This window comes from Centruroides sculpturatus, unplaced genomic scaffold (assembly GCF_000671375.1).
Source record: "Centruroides sculpturatus isolate CEXI.00-Female unplaced genomic scaffold, Cexi_2.0 scaffold1098, whole genome shotgun sequence".
Taxonomy (NCBI): domain Eukaryota; kingdom Metazoa; phylum Arthropoda; class Arachnida; order Scorpiones; family Buthidae; genus Centruroides; species Centruroides sculpturatus.
Genome location: NW_019385403.1, coordinates 259794 through 279378, shown reverse-complemented (window position 1 = coordinate 279378; position 19585 = coordinate 259794). Strand labels below are relative to the sequence as shown.

At 33.3% G+C, this 19585-nt stretch overlaps 2 protein-coding genes across 2 annotated transcripts in view; one reads left to right on the top strand and one right to left on the bottom strand.

The window, feature by feature from the left end:
* The window catches only part of LOC111638585, a 19532-nt gene extending 12382 nt beyond the window's left edge, over positions 1-7150 (top strand). Inside the window, exons 6-7 of the mRNA XM_023384314.1 lie at positions 6262-6430; positions 6909-7150. Coding sequence (XP_023240082.1) covers positions 6262-6430; positions 6909-7048 — 309 coding nt within the window. The 3' untranslated portion in view covers positions 7049-7150. The remainder of the gene's footprint in view (positions 1-6261; positions 6431-6908) is intronic.
* LOC111638579 (28S ribosomal protein S35, mitochondrial-like) lies at positions 7125-14500 on the bottom strand. Its single transcript, XM_023384310.1, has 8 exons — positions 14303-14500; positions 14137-14216; positions 9765-9990; positions 8204-8343; positions 7769-7878; positions 7636-7705; positions 7446-7568; positions 7125-7377 (listed from the first exon to the last, which is right to left on the bottom strand). Exons 1-8 carry the CDS (start codon positions 14427-14429, stop codon positions 7141-7143), a joined length of 1113 nt encoding a protein of 370 aa, XP_023240078.1. The 5' UTR covers positions 14430-14500; the 3' UTR covers positions 7125-7140.
* Between the last annotated feature and the right edge of the window lie 5085 nt (positions 14501-19585).

The following is a 19585-nucleotide window of genomic DNA, read 5'->3' as shown; positions in this document are numbered from 1 at the left end:
GTTAAAAATTATTTTTTTATTTTGTACAAACAAAATAAATATATTGAAAAATATAAAAATAATAAAAAATTATACTTCAGATGTTAATTTAGTATCAAAAACGTAAAATATTTGAGTAGCCCAAGACATAGCCAAAGATTGAAGCGCCACAGCACTGGCGAAAATTTAAATTTGCCGACTGGAATTCTTTCGGATGATTGACTTTCGGAAAATCGACGCTCTACTGTATATAGAATTGACAAAGATATTAAATATGACATTTTTAGAATAATGCATGTAGATATGCAATTAACATATTACTGTATATGTGACATGTAGAATAGCAAATCAGCTGGGTCTATATTTTAGTCATTGTTTCTCAAAGACAACAGATAATGACTAGAATGTAGCACAGATAGAACAGACAACAGACAGAAGCAAATTTATCAGATCAACAGAATGGTAGAAAACTCTGGAAGTATTTGGAATAGATGCAATTGTTACTGACTGGGCTACAATTTGAAAAAATTGTAGACCTACAAATTCCCACTGTCTGTCTGTCATCCTTCCTTAATCTCGAGAATGGAATTAGATAGATGAAAGTGGGACCAGATATGGAAAGATTGGGGCAGGAGGCCCTGATTAAATATACGAACTTCTGATGCAAACCAGAATTCAGGTTATTTCAATTAAAAAATTTTTCCCAGAAAGGAGTTAGGTAGATGATTGGCATGACACTATTGCTGACAGGAAAAGTATGATGTACAGAGACAAGGCACTGCTAACTTGAGGTGGAGAGCATATATTTTAAATAAAATAAATATGATTAAAATTTGCAGCCAGCATTTTGATGATATCAATAGCACAAACCTTTTAATCCAGAATGAGCAATTTAAATTATTTGATTGATTGCATGATTACTTGGATGAAAAGTCATTTCTAAACTTTAAAAATACTTGGTCTTTATTTTTTCTATTGTTATTATTTTTATATAACAACTTTAAAATAATTTAACATTTACCTATCTAATTAATATTATAAATAAAAATATATTTGTTAAGAGTACAGATTATATCAACTGAAATTTAATTTTATTGTAAAGTAGGTCTTTGATTTAAAAGAAAAATTTAGAACCCATAAAAAAACCATCAAAATATTTATATTAACCCTTTGGTGAATGTGCTTTTCAGAAGCTCGCGAGAGGGCACATCGCGGCAATTACACCGCATATGTAATATTACTTGATTTAAGTCAATAATTAATTATTGTTTTGAAAATATGAATCAGATATTACCAGAAAATTAATTTTATGACATTTTAATGAACAAATTGGTTATAAAATATTTAGATAATAAAAAAAAGTTACTTTATATTCATGTGATGTTCACCTTCACACATGGCACATATAATCACTATATTCCGATGCTTTTTGCAAATATTTCTACCCATTCCTGACAAATTGATTTTTTCCTATTGCTTTTGTGTATGCCACAAATAAATTCTAGGTTATTGCCACTACTTTGGATGGCTCTTTGTTTTCCTTATATTTTTCAAAAATATAGACTAATATAAATTAAAAAATTTTAAAATTTATAGAAACTTATGACAGTGTTAATTTAATATTTAATAAACTTGCAAATATTGACTTACTTTATTAAAAAAATTAAACACATATATATAAAAGTATACTGATATTTTAGTTACATGGCAGAGCATGTAGCGGCAGTTACAATGCAAATGAGGTATGACTTCATTCAAAGACCAGTAACAACTAAACGGTTAGTATAACTGATCCAATTTCATAAACATGTTGTATCTTGTATTATGAAGAGAGAATACTATGACGAACTTCTGCAATAATTAAGTACAACTTCAAACAAAAGACTTCATCTTTATTTTGCGGCAATTTTCCACAGGTGCGTTCACCAAAGAGTTAAATTTTATTTGCAGGTATGTTATGACAAACATTTTTGATCCTAATAAGGCGGCCATACATGTTAAGTTAATCCTTTAGGCTGCCTGACCTTGAGGAACTTCAGAATTTCCTATTGCCCACACACGAAGAAGAAAATCTCTCAGCAGAGGCGTAGCTAGGGTGGGGCAAGTAGGGCACCACTCGCAGAGGGGCGCCAAATGGTCTCCAAGACAAACAAGATTTGTTTCTGGGGGAAGAGGGCGCCAATACAGTATCGTACCCCGGGCGTCAGATATGTTCGCTATGCCATTGTCTCTCAGTCAGTCAGTCGGCCATGGCATCTGATGACGACATACTGACTGTTCTTGGATGTTTATTGGCAACAAATTCTATTAAAACTCGCGGGAAAAAAGTATGCATAGAAGTCTATGGTGTAAATAGTAGTAGTAGTGGTTTGGGTAGCACTGATCACAAAATTAATTTTTCATATGAATAATTTTTTAATGGAATTATTTCAGATCACAAAATTAATTTTTCAAGAGAAATTTTGGGCTATAGATTCTGTTAAAAAGCATCAATTATCAGCGAAAGATCAATGGCAAGTCGATTTTACTACCAAAAAAATTCATGGATTAAATTTTATAGACGAATATATATTAATAATTCTCAACCACATCCGATATTAGTACAAATTGTAAACATTATTATCGCAAATTAATTTTATAATTTAATAATTAAAAAGAATTTATTAAACTTTGTCTTATTTTAAGTTGTCATGTTTTAATTTACTTGGATATTAAAACAATAAATTTTTTAAAATGTAGAAGAAAATGATAAAGAGTATCAAGATGTTTTATGAAAACGGAAGAAATGAATTGAGAAGTTTTCTAAATATTAAAATTATTTATAATTTTAATTTACTCAAGAAAGTTTTGATCTGAAAATAATTTATAACCTGAAAAATTAATTTTTTAGGTTATAAATAATAAAAGTTAATAAGGTTATAGAAAATAATTCTTCCAAACATTCACGAGACATTGTTCTAACTACTCAGCAGTCTCACAACTGAACGACACACACGTTAAGGTCGGCCTGCGCAGTCTGACACTGCACCAGGAAAATCAAATGGTTTTTCTATTCTACTCCGGTGGTCAGTACAGTCCGCCAAAACTGTTAAATTTCCCCCCCCCCACACTACCAGGAATTACTCAAGGTCAGGTATGCACAGTTAATCCTCAAAGGATTTACTTAATGTGTATGGGCCCCTATAGGATCTGCATCAGTTCAAAAATGTTCAATAGAATTAGAATGCTAAATGATCGGATTTAAATATTTAGTGTTCAGATATTTTAAAATATTTAAATTTGATCGTTTAACATTCTAATTCTATCGAACATTTTTAGACCTTATGCAGATCCTATTAGGATCAAAAATGTTTGTCATAAAATATTTACTGTATATTAAATTTTATTTGCTGCTATATTTTGAAGGTTTTTGTTGGTGTTTTTTACTAGTATAAAACCAGCTTTGGGAAGATTTAGAATTCTTTTTTTATTTGGCCCAATCTTTTAGTAGGCTCTGACACTGTACCTGTACATCAGTGTTTTTCAACCTTTTTGAATATGCGACCCCTTTACAAGTTAAAAAATTCTGGTAACCCCCCTAGGACCATATTAAAACTATATCAGTGATCTTAAAAACTATGTATTTAATTTTCTTTCTGTTGAGACAAATTATTGTTGATTAAAATGAAAATTTCAGAAGAATCGATAATAATTTAACACACATAAGGTATGAAACTTCCTTTAATTATAACATTAGGCATAGGTAACGGTTAAATTTTTTTTCTTTTTTTTTAGGATCTGACTTTTCTACTTTTTATTTCCTTTTGCAAATCAGCTCAACACATTTTCTGCTGTCATTTTCTGGGGTGGGCCCTAATTCTTGCTGAAATTGTAGTTTTATTAATGTAGTGTAGGACCTACAAACACTTGTTTTTTTTTCTATCCCCCCGTGTAAGACTTTGCAACCCACAGGTTGAAAAACACTGCTGTACATTATAACCACATACATTTTTTTAAAGACATTCAATTATAACCAGAATTTAACATAAATTATAAAATATATTAAGAGAATTTTGCAATAGCAAATATCCTTTTCCTCAATTACAGTTCATTTCAAAATTATAAACACATCCAACTTTTTTCAATAACAAAAACATTAACATTAGTAATGTATTTATTATATTAGTATGTTGTTTACAACATCAATTTAAATATTTTCTGAAATTTTTAGAGCTATCTGACAATTACAAAAAAATTATCAGATTTTCAATTTTTGATTGTTTCAAAAGTATAAACACAGATGTTTAAAAATATGATTTGTGATGTCTCAATATTTTGTAGGTCCACCATTTGATTTAATTAATTCAAATACTATATCAGACATACATTTTACTAGTTTTTGAAGTTGTTTAATATTTCCACGATAATCCATGATAGCTAATTTCAGTTCATTTACAATGTTGTATTGTCTGTTTTGGCCATAAATAAGATGACTTAGAATGCCCCAAACATTCTCTATTGGATTCATATCAAGACTCCATGATGGCCAATCAATTACATTAATTTTTTTCAGTAAACCAATTTTTAGTTGACTTTGATGCATGAATGGCAGCATTATCCTGTTGGAATTGCCAGTTTTCTCACCTAATAAGTGATCCAAAAGTTATTAAATTTTGATACAATAATTCTTGATATTTTTCTGAATTCATTCTACCTTCTATATATACAATGTTTGTTTACCCCTCCATCCAAATCCTGCTCACACCATCATAGAGATTCCCACCTTGCTGTCTGCTCATTCTGACTTCTTCATTCTTCCTCAAATCATGCCAGTAGTGGCAGTAACTGTCAGGTCCATCCAAATTCCATTTTTTTCATCTGAAAAGACTATTTGTTCCACTTCTCTTTCCATGTCATCTTGTCTATGGTCCACTTAAATCTAGCTGTTTTGTGCAATTGTATTAATTTCAGTTTGGCAGTGATTTTTGTAAATTTGGCATTTTTATGATTATGCATACATCTCCATACAGTTTCTGGTGAAACTGCAATTGGCAATATTGATGCTGATTCTCTGACAGCCAACTTGTTGACTGTCAGTAGTCGAAAAACCTTTCTTTCATTTCTAGGTGTAAGGAGTTTAGGCCTTCCACATCGCTTATTTCTGTCATAATTTTCATCCAGAGTTAATACATTTCTCATAGCACATGCAGATCAATTTACAGTTGCCGAAATTTGTCTTGGAGATTGTCCTGCTCCTTTTACAGTAGAGCGTCGATTTTCCGAAAGTCAATCATCCGAAAGAATTATAGTCGGCAAATTTAAATTTCCGCCAGTGCTGTGGCGCTTCAATCTTTGGCTATGTCTTGGGCTACTCAAATATTTTACGTTTTTGATACTAAATTAGCATTTGAAGTATAATTTTTTATAATTTTTATATTTTTCAATATATTTATTTTGTTTGTACAAAATAAATAATTTTTAATGATACAATAGTCTTTGTTAGACTTAACATCGACGAAAATTCAATGCGAAGCGACACGCAATGGAGAAAAATTTCGACATCGGATACGTTAAACTATTTTTTCGTGCGTAAATCAGTTATCTGAAATATCAATTATCCGGACAACCCCAGTTCCCAATTGATTCGGAAAATCGACGCTCTACTGTAGTTGGTAAATTTCACATATTTTCAACTCTGTTAGTGTTTTTCCACGAGGCATTGTTTTAAATCATAAAAAACCATTTAAAATTAGCCCCACATTTGTAATAATAAACGATACTATCCTCTGGTGACAACTAATTAAACCAATAATTAATTAAAAACTTATCATGCTAATTTTATGCATCTGTGTTTATACTTTTGAAACAATCAAACATTGAAAATCTTTGATAATTTTTTTTGTAATTGTCAGATAGCTCTAAAAATTTCAGAAAAATGTTTAAATTGATGTTGTAAACAACATACTAATATAATAAATACATTACTATTGTTAATGTTTTTGTTATTGAAAAAAGTTGAGTGTGTTTATAATTTTAAAAACGGACTGTAGTCCTACTGAAGGCCTATTGTAATTATTTTATTATTGTAGTTTATCGGCATGCTGAATTCATAAATATTAAACTTAAAATGGGTTAATATGAAAAGTTGAATTTATCTATCATTTTCTCTTATAGTGAACATTGTGTATGTTTAAACATTATATGTCAAAAGAGTATGTTAAAATAAAAGCTCAAACCCTCATTAATTGAATCATTTCAATATATGTTAAAAATTTATTCAAATTGTAATTTCTTCTATTTCAGGAAGAACAACTTATTCACAAATTATTCAAGGTTCTTGTCCCACGTTACAATTCTTACAATGAATGTTACACTCTTCTGCATATGGTACCTAAACAATTTGAAAATACAGTAACAGGAAAAGATAGAAAAAGTTTACATATCAGTAAGAGAGCAGTTCTGGAATTAAAAGGTAAATTACAGAATTACATAGAAACATAAATTATTTTTACATTGAAATTTTAAAAGTGATAAGTAATATATCTTGGATATCTTGGTAGACAAATTGAAGAAAGATATAAAAAAGACTAATTATTGGTATATACTGAATTTGTATTTTATATATATATAAAATAGAAATTCAGTTGCTGTTGAGCTTTTCTCCCATTGATACTAGCAAAAAAAATTTTAGATCAGAAATGCATAATTTAGTTCTTATTTTAACAAAGATTAAGATTTGAAAGATTGGTATTATTTAAAAAATCATGTAACAAGCCATCAAAATTTTAAATACAGCAACAAATTAAAAAAATGATTCATATCTTCTGCATGCCAGGTCATGTGAAAGCAATTGATTAGAAATAATATCCAAAGATATATATAATTTGAAATGTTTCTTAAAATGTATATCTTACTAAAATATTAATCATGTGATTTTCTTATATTTCTAGGTAATCCATTTCCTCCCATGCCTGGTAGAATTGCACCGAACAACAGATTCTTAACAAATATCTTATTGAACGAAGCAAAGAAGGAGTTCCTAGCACAAAAATGTCAAAAACAACAAGAACAAGAAATGCATACTGAATGATTTGAAGTGAATATTTGAAGCGTAGAACATCAAAACTGTAAATAAATCAAATTTAATGTTCAAATAAAAAACTTATTCCATAAAACATTCATTTATTTTTCAGTATTTTGTATATTACAGTGACCTATTTCTTTCTTTGGAAGTGTTTTCAAATTTATTAAATTAACAACAGCTTCTCTGTATTGTTTAAGAGTCATTTCATCTTCTCCTTCATTCTTAAGTTCAAGAATTGCTTTTTCATATGATTTTACTTCATTTAGAACAAGCACATCTCTTTTATCATATTCATTAGGTAAACTTTTGATATATGAATCTTCTTCACTTTTATTCTAATTAGCATAACATAGTGTTATTAAATAAAATTTCTATTATATTTTTAAATAGTAATAATAAATACCTTTTTGTCATATTCTTTAACACATGAAACTAATTCTATTATTTTTTTCTGGGACAAACTATTTTCCCAAAAAAATTTTTCCATATCTGCTTCTGTTTTCTCTGCTTCCCAAGGCTCAGTTTTCTGTTTTAATATATTTCATTATGCAAACAGAATATATTAAAATAATGTAAAATTCATTTTTACTTACCCAAGATTCATAAAATAGTGCAGTTAATAAATAAATAACATAATCTTTGTTTTGTTGTCTTAGTGGACATCTAAGAAATATATCAGAATATTAATGACTCTAATTTAATTTGGAATAAATAGAAAACAGTTACCTTTCTGCCACTAAAGTTAACATATCTGTATTTGGATCATAACGTTCTCCAACTAAGCGCAACAACTTATCACGTGCATGGTAATCGAGAGTAAGTGATGATAATTTTATCTGAAAATATAAATAATNACTATGCAGGCGCGTAGGGCCCCAAAGGGGCTACCGCAGTCTTTAAAATGCTACTGTAAAAAGGTATTGCAAAAACGCAGAAGATAGAAATAGTCCAGAAAAAAGCTTTGATATATATAGATATATGGAAGTAATAAATGATATAGCTTTATGGCTAACAATATTAACAGATGCTATTATTGATCATATTCTTAAAAGAAACCAAAAAGTATAGAAAAGTTTATGTACTTTTAATGTGACAATTCTTGCTTTCGGTTCTCTGATAGATGGTGATGAATAACAATAATCACTAGTAATATTTATGTACTTTTAATGTGACAATTCTTGCTTTCGGTTCTCTGATAGATGGTGATGAATAACAATAATCACTAGTAATAAATTCAAGTGGAAAATATTTATCGCAGATTTCATCAGTTTCTAATTTTTCTGGCCACTTTGTACAAAATTCTGAGAAAAGTAATGGAGAGATTAAAGTGTGTAATATTATTTCTATATAATAATGATATAAAAATTGATATTGGGATATATAGCAAGTCCTCAATGCTGTCAATAGGTTCTTGGAAATTGTGATGTTAAACAAAATGACATATGACAAAACCAATTTTACTATAGCTAAATGATAAAAATAAGAGTTAAGTTTCCTATTGGATCATGTTTCTACCTCATACAATCAATTTTATTGTTTATAAGAAAATTCAACAGCAATAATTATAAATGATTAAAATGTATCTTTCCTCAACAATGTTATAATGAAATGACATTAAGTGAAGACTTGCTATATAATGCCATCATCTTAAATTGGCAATCACTTAAATAACAAATTGAAAGGAAAAATATCAGTTTTTTGTAATTAGTTTAACATTCACTCAGAATATAAATGTCATTTTCCTCCTCTGCTGAATCATTTCAAGAAAAATTGCCTTGGAATGGCATGTACTCATTTAAGTGTATTCAATACTGTACACTTAAATGAAATATTCAATGTTTTTAAATATTTTCACTGTTGATGAGGGAAGAAAATAAGGATTCGAATATCATTGAAAAATGATAAAATTCCCAACATGATAATACCAATGCTAGCATTTGTATATCATGTTCTAGTAATAGTTTTTACATCATTTTCAATATCAGAGTGCAGTTTGATTTGATTCAACAAAATTTATGTGGTCTTGCAATAATTCACCTCAAGCAGTTTAAAAGTATTTAAATTATCCATATAAAGTAGTCATGCAATTTTTTCTTTCTATCTAGGAAACAATAATTTATGTTTAGATATGAATGAACAGTCAACAAATCAGTGAAACTGAAATGAACTTGTTTCTTCCTACTGTCAGAGTTCTTTTTTGCTTAGGTGCCATTTTATTGAAACTACATGGCATTGCTTCATATGAAAAATTCAAATTTCATTTGTAATTGCCTTCATTGAGATATTTGTAAACATGATATTTTTGTTGACATCAGAATCCATTTAAGAATCATAATAAAAAAATTTGGCACCAAACATCTCAACATCATAGGAATCCAAGAAAATACAGACTAAATATAAAATATAACAAGTATAAGTAAAATTTCTGAGATTCAATAAAAAATTTTAATTTTAGAGAAAAAATTTTAAAAATATTGTTATTAATTCTCTTCAGGTTGACATAATTATTATAAATTATCAAATCTGCACAGATGTTTGCTTTTGAGGATATCAAATTAGTATAAACTAGAAACATTTTTTCAATAAGTTGATATTTTTTTAAAAATTAATTAAGTAAAACAATATATTTAAGACCAATCAGAAAAATTAAGTACAGAAATTTGGGATTATGAATAATTAGGAAATATGAAATAGAGAAAAAACTATAATTTTCAAAACTAACTTTTAATGGCCTCGCAATGTTTTTTGATAGCAGGTGGAGTTAAATGAAGAAAATTGGGTATCTTCATCAATTCTGCATTTGCAAATTTTCCAGGTGGTGCACCTTTTTCCACATAACCCTGTCTTAATGGGAGTGGAACTACAGATGGACGAAAACTTTGAGCCATCGGCCAAACATTCATCCAAGGAGCATCGGTTGGTAATCTTAAATAACGAGGTGGAGGTGTCTAAAAATATTAAAATTAATATTAAAAAAAGTATAATGTTAAATTGAATTAATTAATTTTAGTACATATGTAAAATATCATTAAACACTTCACAGATTTAACTCAAAAATTTCCAAATAATTTTTCTTTTAGAAAATATTATATTTAAGTTGAAATGTAAATAAGTTAATTTATCCCTCTATAAGCATCTATCATAGAGCATGGTAGAACTCTATAGTAAAGCTCTGCCACATGATTAATGTTAAAGTGCCAACTTTGACTCTTAAATCTCCATGACCAATGAACCAATTTGAACAAAGTAATATTGAATAAATTCATTGGACATTTTGGACTTATATGATCAACATTTTAGCACCTAGATTTACAATGAGAAAGAATAGTTTTAAAAGGCTTTGAGCCTTACAGTCATTGCACCTACAATAATTTAGCAGAACATTAGAGCACTGTTCCGCAACCAGTGTGCCCTCACTAGATGAAAACTGTGATGTGAACTTTTACATATTCTATTAATTCCAAGTTTTATTTATATATTTTTATCACAATTGCTGCATTTCTTATGCTTGTGTTTCAAGTGTTATTTCATAAGTGCTGCAGCACTTATGAAATAAGATGATGATTGTTTATTCTTTATTATAAGCCACAAATTTTTATGTATTTTAAGAAATTAAATTAAAATAAATTTGCTCACGGGTGTTGATGTCTGTTTAATAATAATAATAATATTATTATTATTGCATCTATCATAGAGCATGGTAATAATAATAATATTATTATTATTATTATTATTGTGTTGGGGTTCACACTGGTGACTGTGTACCATGTCAGACTAGAGTCAAGGCATAGCAACCAAAAACTAAAATTAAATAAGTGTGTCAGTGTCTGTATTCAGGAATTTCCTAAGAATGTGGCATGTATTCAATATAGTGGCCTTCTGTAGTGTGATGCATGTATTTCTATTCAATTATAATGTTCCCAGGCTTTTGTGTAGTGTGTGTGGTATCACACCTGTACAGGAGAGAACGACAGGTACAATAAGCACCTTATCCATCCTCCACAGATGCCTTATTTCCTGGGCAAGATCTGTGTACTTGCTAATTTTTTCAGTGCATGTGTTTTGTACATTGCGAGTGTTTGGAATGGCTGTCTATAATGTATGTGGTTTTATTGTGTTTGTCAATGAGTGTGATGTCTGGTCTGTTGTGATAAATTGTTTTATCTGTGATTATGGCTCTGTCGTAGTACATTTTGTGCATGTTGTTTTCCAAAACTGTCTGTGGAATGTATTTGTAGTATGGTTCATGGATGTCTTATTATTATTATTATTATTAATAGGTTAGTGGCATTACGTAATTCTATTGATAGTATCACATCATATGCTTTTGAGGGGAATAACATTTTGGTGTGCCGTGTTGGGACATGTCGAGTCATGCCGCAAGTAGAAAAAGGTTGCAGAACACTGCATTAGAGACCTTTGAGCATTATTAGTGAAAGAACTTTAAGACACAAAGTAAAGCTGAAAGCCTTTTTCTGACAGTGCTTGTTTTCCTGATTTATCATCATGTGACACTGCTTGTTTTCCTGATTTATTATCATGTGACACTGCTTCATCTAAAACTTCCTGTAGTTGTAGTCTGTATAAAGTGCACTCTATTCACATGTTGAGTCTTATTTTCTAATCTGGTTCCAGTATTCTTAGGCCACAACTTCCAAAAGTTTTTTAAAAATGTTTTTGCTAACCTTTACTTTTCAACCTGATTCCACCAGTTTTTTTATAGGATCATTTAATTAGATTCAGTATATGGAAATAAAATTATTTTTTACAGACTTAAACATTATTTAGTAAAGCTTTAAATACAAAGGCAAATTACTTCATCCTGATTAAGCTCAGCTATATGCTATAAGTAAAGCATTTTCTTTTTTTTTACCACAATGCAACTTTTACTCATAAAACTTTGAGGTACATATAATACGAGAATATTAGAATTTTGACTTAGTGGAAATTAGTAAAAAAAATAAAAAGTGATTTTCTTTAACATTATGAAAATTTATTTTCAAACATTTGTTTGAACTCCTTCCAAGCAAAATAATAAAATGATAATTTGTTAATGAAATAAAGGCAATCATTCGATGTTTTTGAGATAGATGATGATGTGTGCCTGAAAGAGGAAAGTAAAAATTTGGAGTTTGAAAAGTTCTAATGGTTTTGAAGTGATTTTGAGTAGAAAAATAATTCATTAAAATTAATGATAAAAGAAAGACATCTGTATATTTAATATGAGAATACACAGATATTTCAATGTTGAGACTCAAGAAATGTCTCATAACGAAGATTCTCTTTTTAATTCATTCTTGTAATTCATTACAACTTCTCAACAAAATATATTTTGAATGAAAATCAATTGACATTAATTAAAACCATTTTAGGTTATAGGAGGGAAACTTATTACTTTTAACATTGATTTCACATTATCCTCTTGGAGGTGCACATTTACACCTATCTACTGATTGGTTAATGAAATAAAGACAATTTTCATTTTATTATGTAATTTGAAAGGATTCAAATAAACTTTAGAAAAAAATATTCTCCATTGATGTAATGTTAAAGAAAATCATTTTTGCTTTTTACTCAAATTTCATCAAGTCAAAACTTCTTATATTCTAGTATTTATATACACCTCAAGGTGTTGTATTATTTATCACAATTTAGTCAAAACTTCTCTCTCAATGTTACAAAAAGTCCTTATGAAATGGGGGTTTATACACATTTGTAATTCAATTATCTTCATAGATTCTTACTTGATTTCATAAGATGGAAACAGTGGGTTAATGAACATAATCCGTTCCAAGACTTTGTTCGCTATCAGAATTGTTTGTTAACTGATTGTTGATTACTGTAGGTTTTTATGGAAATTTGATTAATTTGTTCTGGAGATCCCAAAAAATAAAAAATATATATTTTCTTACTACATTCATTTATATGTAATAATAAAAATACATATATACACAGTCTTGTATTTTTATTAGTCATGTTTTTTCCATTTGTGGGGGTTAAAGAATCTGTCTAATGTCGATTGCTTTTCTCTCTTCAAGATTTTTCAGAAGTAATTAATATCATTGTAATTGTAGAGATCCCCAAGGTTATTAACTTCAACCTGGTTTGAATGCTATTCTAAGACCGTCGTTCCGACATCATCCCACTTCTTAAGAAAAAAAATTGTTTAATAGCAGGTATCAACATATGTTTTCTTCTGAAAAAGAGAATTAATGTCACTGAGTTTCTTGGTATTCTTCATTCAAGAGTTCTTTTGGTATTCTTCTGTCATCAGATCTGTTTCAGGTTCCTTTATGAGCTCTTCAATGTTCTTTATTTCTCAGATGTGATTTTTGCTACTCCTTTAGCTGCTTGAGTCTTCTTGATTATACTATATCTTTCTTAGATAAAATTGAACTGTGGCCTATTGTAGACCTGTTCAAGCCATACAGCCCAGCAACAACAGACATCAGATATCTGCCCACTTTCTACCTTTGCTATTATACTTTCACCTTTCGAAAATAAAAACCGACGCAAAACTTAACGAGTGCCTGCCTGACAGTCTCATGAATACTAGAAAAAAATTTTTTCTGTCAGAAAAATAAAAGGCTGGAATTACAAGGGAGAGTTTCAAAGTTTGGAGGAATACTATCCAATCAGTATATACTGGGTTGAATGTTGATGTCGACGTCTCCCACGCTCCAAAATGTTTCGAATTGTTGATCACCCACTGTATTTGAAATAACTAGAAAAAGTAAGCTATCATTTTCCAAAGAATTGTGATTCTTTACAAATATATCATTATTCATTCTGCAGATTTTATAAAAAGCAAAATCAGGTTAGGATAAGTAGGACGGCAAAATATAGATAACAACATTACCAATTAAACAGAAATTCAGTCATTTGTTATAATTTACATTCCAACAAGCAACTATCATTTTTGCTCTAGACAAGTCTGTAAAACAAAAGTAAAATTATCCACAGAGACCAGTTAGATTTTTTGTTTGTTTTACATCTTGTGTGTGAAAAAATACTAGAACAAATATTCTAGTAATTTTTCAACATTTCACAATCAAAAACTTTTTAAACACAGGATCCGAATCCGAATCACTCACCGGTATTTTCTGGGTTGTTTGTTGACGTCGTCTACTTCGTTCGACCTTTTTACTTAACTCAAATTTTCTAAACTCTTCATCTGAAATAGAAATTCCAGTTCATTCATGAAAAACCTCGTAATGTATATATACAATTAATTTTATCTACGCCTCGCTTTTAATTTACCATTCTTAGGTTGGTCGGACGCTGCTTCTGTCGAATATCCTAATAAATTGGTCCTTTTGTAAAAATACGAGAATTTTCGATTCGAAGAACGAGATATATTCAGTAATAAGCGAAATTTCGTATCCATCTCGTCTTATCGTAGTTGTCGGACTTGAGTTACACAGACTATTGCGCCCCATGGCGGTAGTAATATGTTCCTCAGTATTTATAGGTCTGCTTGTAAACGGAGAAAAAAGTGATCATACTTTGTATACAAATCTCGATGTGCGTAAAGTTTAGACAATCGCTTATCTTGAAGATTTCGTGACGAATGATACTGTTGTTGTTTAGAATTTTTTTTTCTTGACGGGTTCAAAATGATAGCAGTTATCCAACCGATGTATCATAGTGTCTTGCTCTGTCGGGCAGAAGGTACAGCGTACAGCGATCAGTATTTTTCAGGTAACGTTTATGGAGAAAAGAATTAGTGATGAGGGAATTGGTTCTGGCCTGATGAATCAGGATAGTAGTGTAGCGGTCCGTATAGTCCATGATGGGGATGTGCCGGCCGATGATGAGCCAGTGATAGTCTGTATGGCTGGGAAAATTATGATGTCCATTTAATGTTTGATTTCAGTGTTTATAATGCTGATGTAATCCTCCGGAGTAATATAATGGGTTTTTTTGGTGTCGTAAGGCTGGCTCTTAACAAGTTTTCCGCTTGTTCGTTTATAGTTATCCCTTTATAAGCTGGGGTCCAAACGAAACGCGTCTGTTGTTGAGACTTATAATGGTGTGAATGATGGATGAAGCCTTATCGTGGTGAGCGTTGATGGCGGTAAGGATAGCTTGGAGTCCGTGCACACGGTGATGTTGCTGTTAGAATCAGTAGCATGTAGCGCGCGAAAGATAGCGAATACCTCGGGGATAGCCTCGGGGTGAAGAGTCTAATGGGCCTTGATGTTGGTGTAGTTGGTGAACGCTGCCATGACAGTCGTGTAAGATATTCAGAAGCTTTCTGCTCCTGTTCCGAATGTATTGAATGTGGGTGTTCCATATAAGACGTGCAGTAATGTAGACGCCAAGTAGATTGATTTTGGAGACCTCGAGGATTTGTTGGTTATTGAGGACGAAATCCTGGTTGCCGCGTATTTTAATGAGTATGCGCAAGTTCGCGCACTTTCGTGGTTGGCACTGAACTGAATTTTTCTGAGACCATCTGCCGAAGTTGTTTAAAAATTGGACCGTGTTATGATGTAACTGGGTCGGGTCAGCACCATGCGTGACGGCTGTAATATCGTCTGTGTAGACATAGTATTCATTTTCGAATTGAAAGATGTCATTCATGAAGATGGCAAACAGGAAGGGGGAGATCACACTAACTTGAGGGATTCCTACGCATTGGGTACTTCTAGGAGAGAGGTAGCCCCTCCATTTGATTTGTACCTGCCTGTTGGACAGGAAGTCTTGGAGCCAGAGAATTGAGTTGTCTTTTAGGTCTTTTTCTAAAGCCTTCCGTATAATAGCGAGGTTGAGGCCGAAGTTTCAAACGCGAAAGCGTGTACGTCGGACGTTCAGCGCCGCTTTCCTGTAAGCCTAGAAGTTTGACAATGGTGTTTGTGGTGTTTGGATAGTCAAAGGAATCATGCTCGACATTCAAACACCATTGTCGAAGTTTCAAACGCAAAAACACGTTTTTGCGTTTGAAACTTCGACCTCAACCTCACTAATATGAGGGTGATTGATTTTGTCGTAAGCACTGCAAATATCGAGAGTAGTAACATTGATCAATGGCGTAGCGTAGCGGGGGTGGCAGGGGCAGCCCGCCCCGGGCGGCACTTTTTAGGGGGCGGCAAAATTACCTTTTAGGGGGTGGAAAAATTTCACAATAAATAATAATAATATCTTGTAAAAATTTGAACCATTCTAATCTATATATGCGTCGCGCCTACGACGATAGTGCTATCGGCTCACCGTCCGGATGAACTAGTAATTTCATCCGAGCATATCCTGCGGAACCTGTTGACCTTATTTTTTTTTTTTTTTTTTTTGCTTGTACAATTCATTCGCATTCATATACACCACCAATATCCAATAGAGCTATTTTAAACAGGTCGCTGCACTAGCATGGAATTTTTCATTGCTTGTTCTGTGACAAAACTGAATTTTAGTCTTTTAAATTGAGATACCTAAATAAGGGGGCGAAATTTTCCTCCGCCCCGGGCGGCTGACACCCACGCTATGCCACTGACGTTGATGTAGTAGCCTTTATTCCGGAGGGTGTATAGTTGTAGCTTGAGTTAATTAATAAGTCCCGAGTGTCTATGCCGGAAAGGCCTCCAAAGTGCTTATAATTAAACCAATTATTGTGAGTAGCTATGCGCTGTAATCTGTAGAGAATCATCCGTTCCATCGTTTTCATGACCGTGGAAGTAAGCGCTATTGGTCGGTAGTTCTCGACCATAGTCGGGTCTTTACCTTGTTTGTGAATGGGGAGGATGATGGTATTTTTTATCTTCGGTGGTATGTTGCCCGACGACCATATGGTGTTGTAGACCGCCAACGAGATGTTGATCCCGTAAATAAGGGATGAAGAAGTTGAGGAATTTGGTCGCTTGATCTTTCGGGGTTATTAGTGTACAGTTGACGTGCCGCAGGATGAGTTGGCTTGGGAGGAATTGTTACTGTTACGGAGCATCCTCGGCCGCGGAGGATGCTCCATATGTTATTCTTGTAAAGGGGAGAGGACGCCATGCGTTCCCAAAAAGCTCGATTCAGGGTGACGATGCAGCGTTGTAATTCTGCTGTGGCTTTTTTGGCTTGGATCGAATTATCACGGTTGATGTGTCTGTGATATCGATGATAAGCTTTACGCTTGGATTCAAGCGGTCGTTGACAGTCGAGATTTCACCACGGGGGTTAGGAGGTCGGTCGCTCAGTCTGTTATTACTCCGCATGGCGAACATGTTGTGATATCGTTGGACGATGACCGTCCAACGATATCACTGTTGTTAACTACTCATGGCGTTTACGCCATGAGTAGTTAAGTCCATTCATTATGTGCCGCCCAGGAGACCAAGGTATTCATGGCGTTTACGCTATTCGTGGACGCATTCCAGTCAGTCTGTTGATAAGTTTTGGTGTTGTCAGGTATGGACGTGTGAAAATCCGGGTTATTTAAATAACTTTACCGAAGTCAAATCCGTGCACTACAACTTTAGAACGATTAATTAATTTTGATAAAAAAAATTCCATTAAAAAACAATTAAGCCTTAATCGAGCCTTATCAAAGGCTAATTAAAATCGCGATAAAATTTTTTTGCGCGGGTAAAAATTTTTGAAAAAATTTGGAGACAAAATACATTCCAAAAATTAAAAAAATGGGGGCCGAAAGGACCGCATTTTTTTGTAACGTTATGTAACATGCCCGAGTTAACTCGGGACTGAACGTTATTGTTACGGGGATGATTAGGGTAGTGAGGGCGTATGAGAGGAAGACCAACAGTCATCATACAGTGCTTGCTACCATAATCTTGGGAGTAAGAGTCCCACGTTTCTTGGAGTGCAATATCGGTAGTGATAAGAGTTAATTCGATGGCGGTGCCTGGACCATTGTCATTTAAGTGCGTGAGACGTCCATCATTGAGCAGATACAATGGGAGAGGTCGGTGAGGTCGGCCAAAATACGACCACGTATGTTGGTGGAGCGATTGTCCCACAGCATATGATGGGCGTTGAAATACCCACCCAATATAATGGACTGGTCCGGAATATGTCGGAAAAAGTCGTTAAATAATCCAGGCGGAAAGTAAGCATTTATTTCCTCGATGGCTTGTCGTACGTAAATTTTAACACTAAGCCATTCTGGATCGCCCTGACCATTTGACGTTCGGGAATCTGTATAAGAGCACGGAATAGATTGGTGAATATAAGTAACTAGGCCACCTCCAGTGGTGCCGGTGTGGTGTGTGTGGTAGGCAGTGTATCCCGGAAAATTGAATGTGATTGTTATGTTGGAACCAGGTTTCTTGGATGAGTATGACTTGATAATTTTCCCATATACGGTCGGCATTTAACTGCGTCATTTTATTTCGGAGACTATTGGCGTTTCATTGTAGAATTTTCATGAACGTTGCGAGCGGGTGTGGATGGCAGGCGTCTGTGAGGTCATGGGTGCTGGGTGTTGCTGGTCTTCNAGTATGACTTGATAATTTTCCCATATACGGTCGGCATTTAACTGCGTCATTTTATTTCGGAGACTATTGGCGTTTCATTGTAGAATTTTCATGAACGTTGCGAGCGGGTGTGGATGGCAGGCGTCTGTGAGGTCATGGGTGCTGGGTGTTGCTGGTCTTCCCGTTTTTGTTTTTGGGTTTTTTTGTTGGTTTTAGTTGGGTTCTCTATGGAGTAGTTAGGTGCATCCCTCGATCGCGTTGTTTTGTGACTGTCGTTTCTCCTGAGGCATCTTCGACAGTACTCCCCGTCTCGGTGGGTGTCGTTTGTGGTTGCGGTTTGAGAGGTAGACGCTTCGGCTCCTCTCAAACCGCACGTTGCTAGCGAGAGTTTCATGTGCCGGTTCAGAGAGGATCTCACAGGTGGTCTTGCTGTGTTGTTGGATAGTACTAGAGGTAGTGTGTNGTATGACTTGATAATTTTCCCATATACGGTCGGCATTTAACTGCATCATTTTATTTCGGAGACTATTGGCGTTTCATTGTAGAATTTTCATGAACGTTGCGAGCGGGTGTGGATGGCAGGCGTCTGTGAGGTCATGGGTGCTGGGTGTTGCTGGTCTTCTATGGAGTAGTTAGGTGCATCCCTCGATCACGTCGTTTTGTGACTGTCGTTTCTCCTGAGGCATCTTGGACAGTACTCCCCGTCTCGGTGGGTGTCGTTTGTGGTTGCGGTTTGAGAGGTAGACGCTTCGGCTCCTCTCAAACCGCACGTTGGTAGCGAGAGTTTCATGTGCCGGTTCAGAGAGGATCTCACAGGTGGTCTTGCTGTGTTGTTGGATAGTACTAGAGGTAGTGTGTACGCTTTGTTGAGTGAGAGACGCCATGAGTTTACTTTCTTCTACGATTTGTAATAGCTTGGAGAGTATGTTGTTTTGTCTGGCTAAAGCTTGCTTTATTGTGATGAACTGTTCCCACGGATCGTTAACTGGGGCAGATTGGATCGCAGCCTGACAGGGATTTGATTCTTGCCGTGGATTTGATTCTGGGGGTAGATAGACTGTTGTGTCACTGTGCTATAAGAACCGGTTGTCACGAGTTGTCAGATGGGGTGTATGGCCGCCCGGGCGTC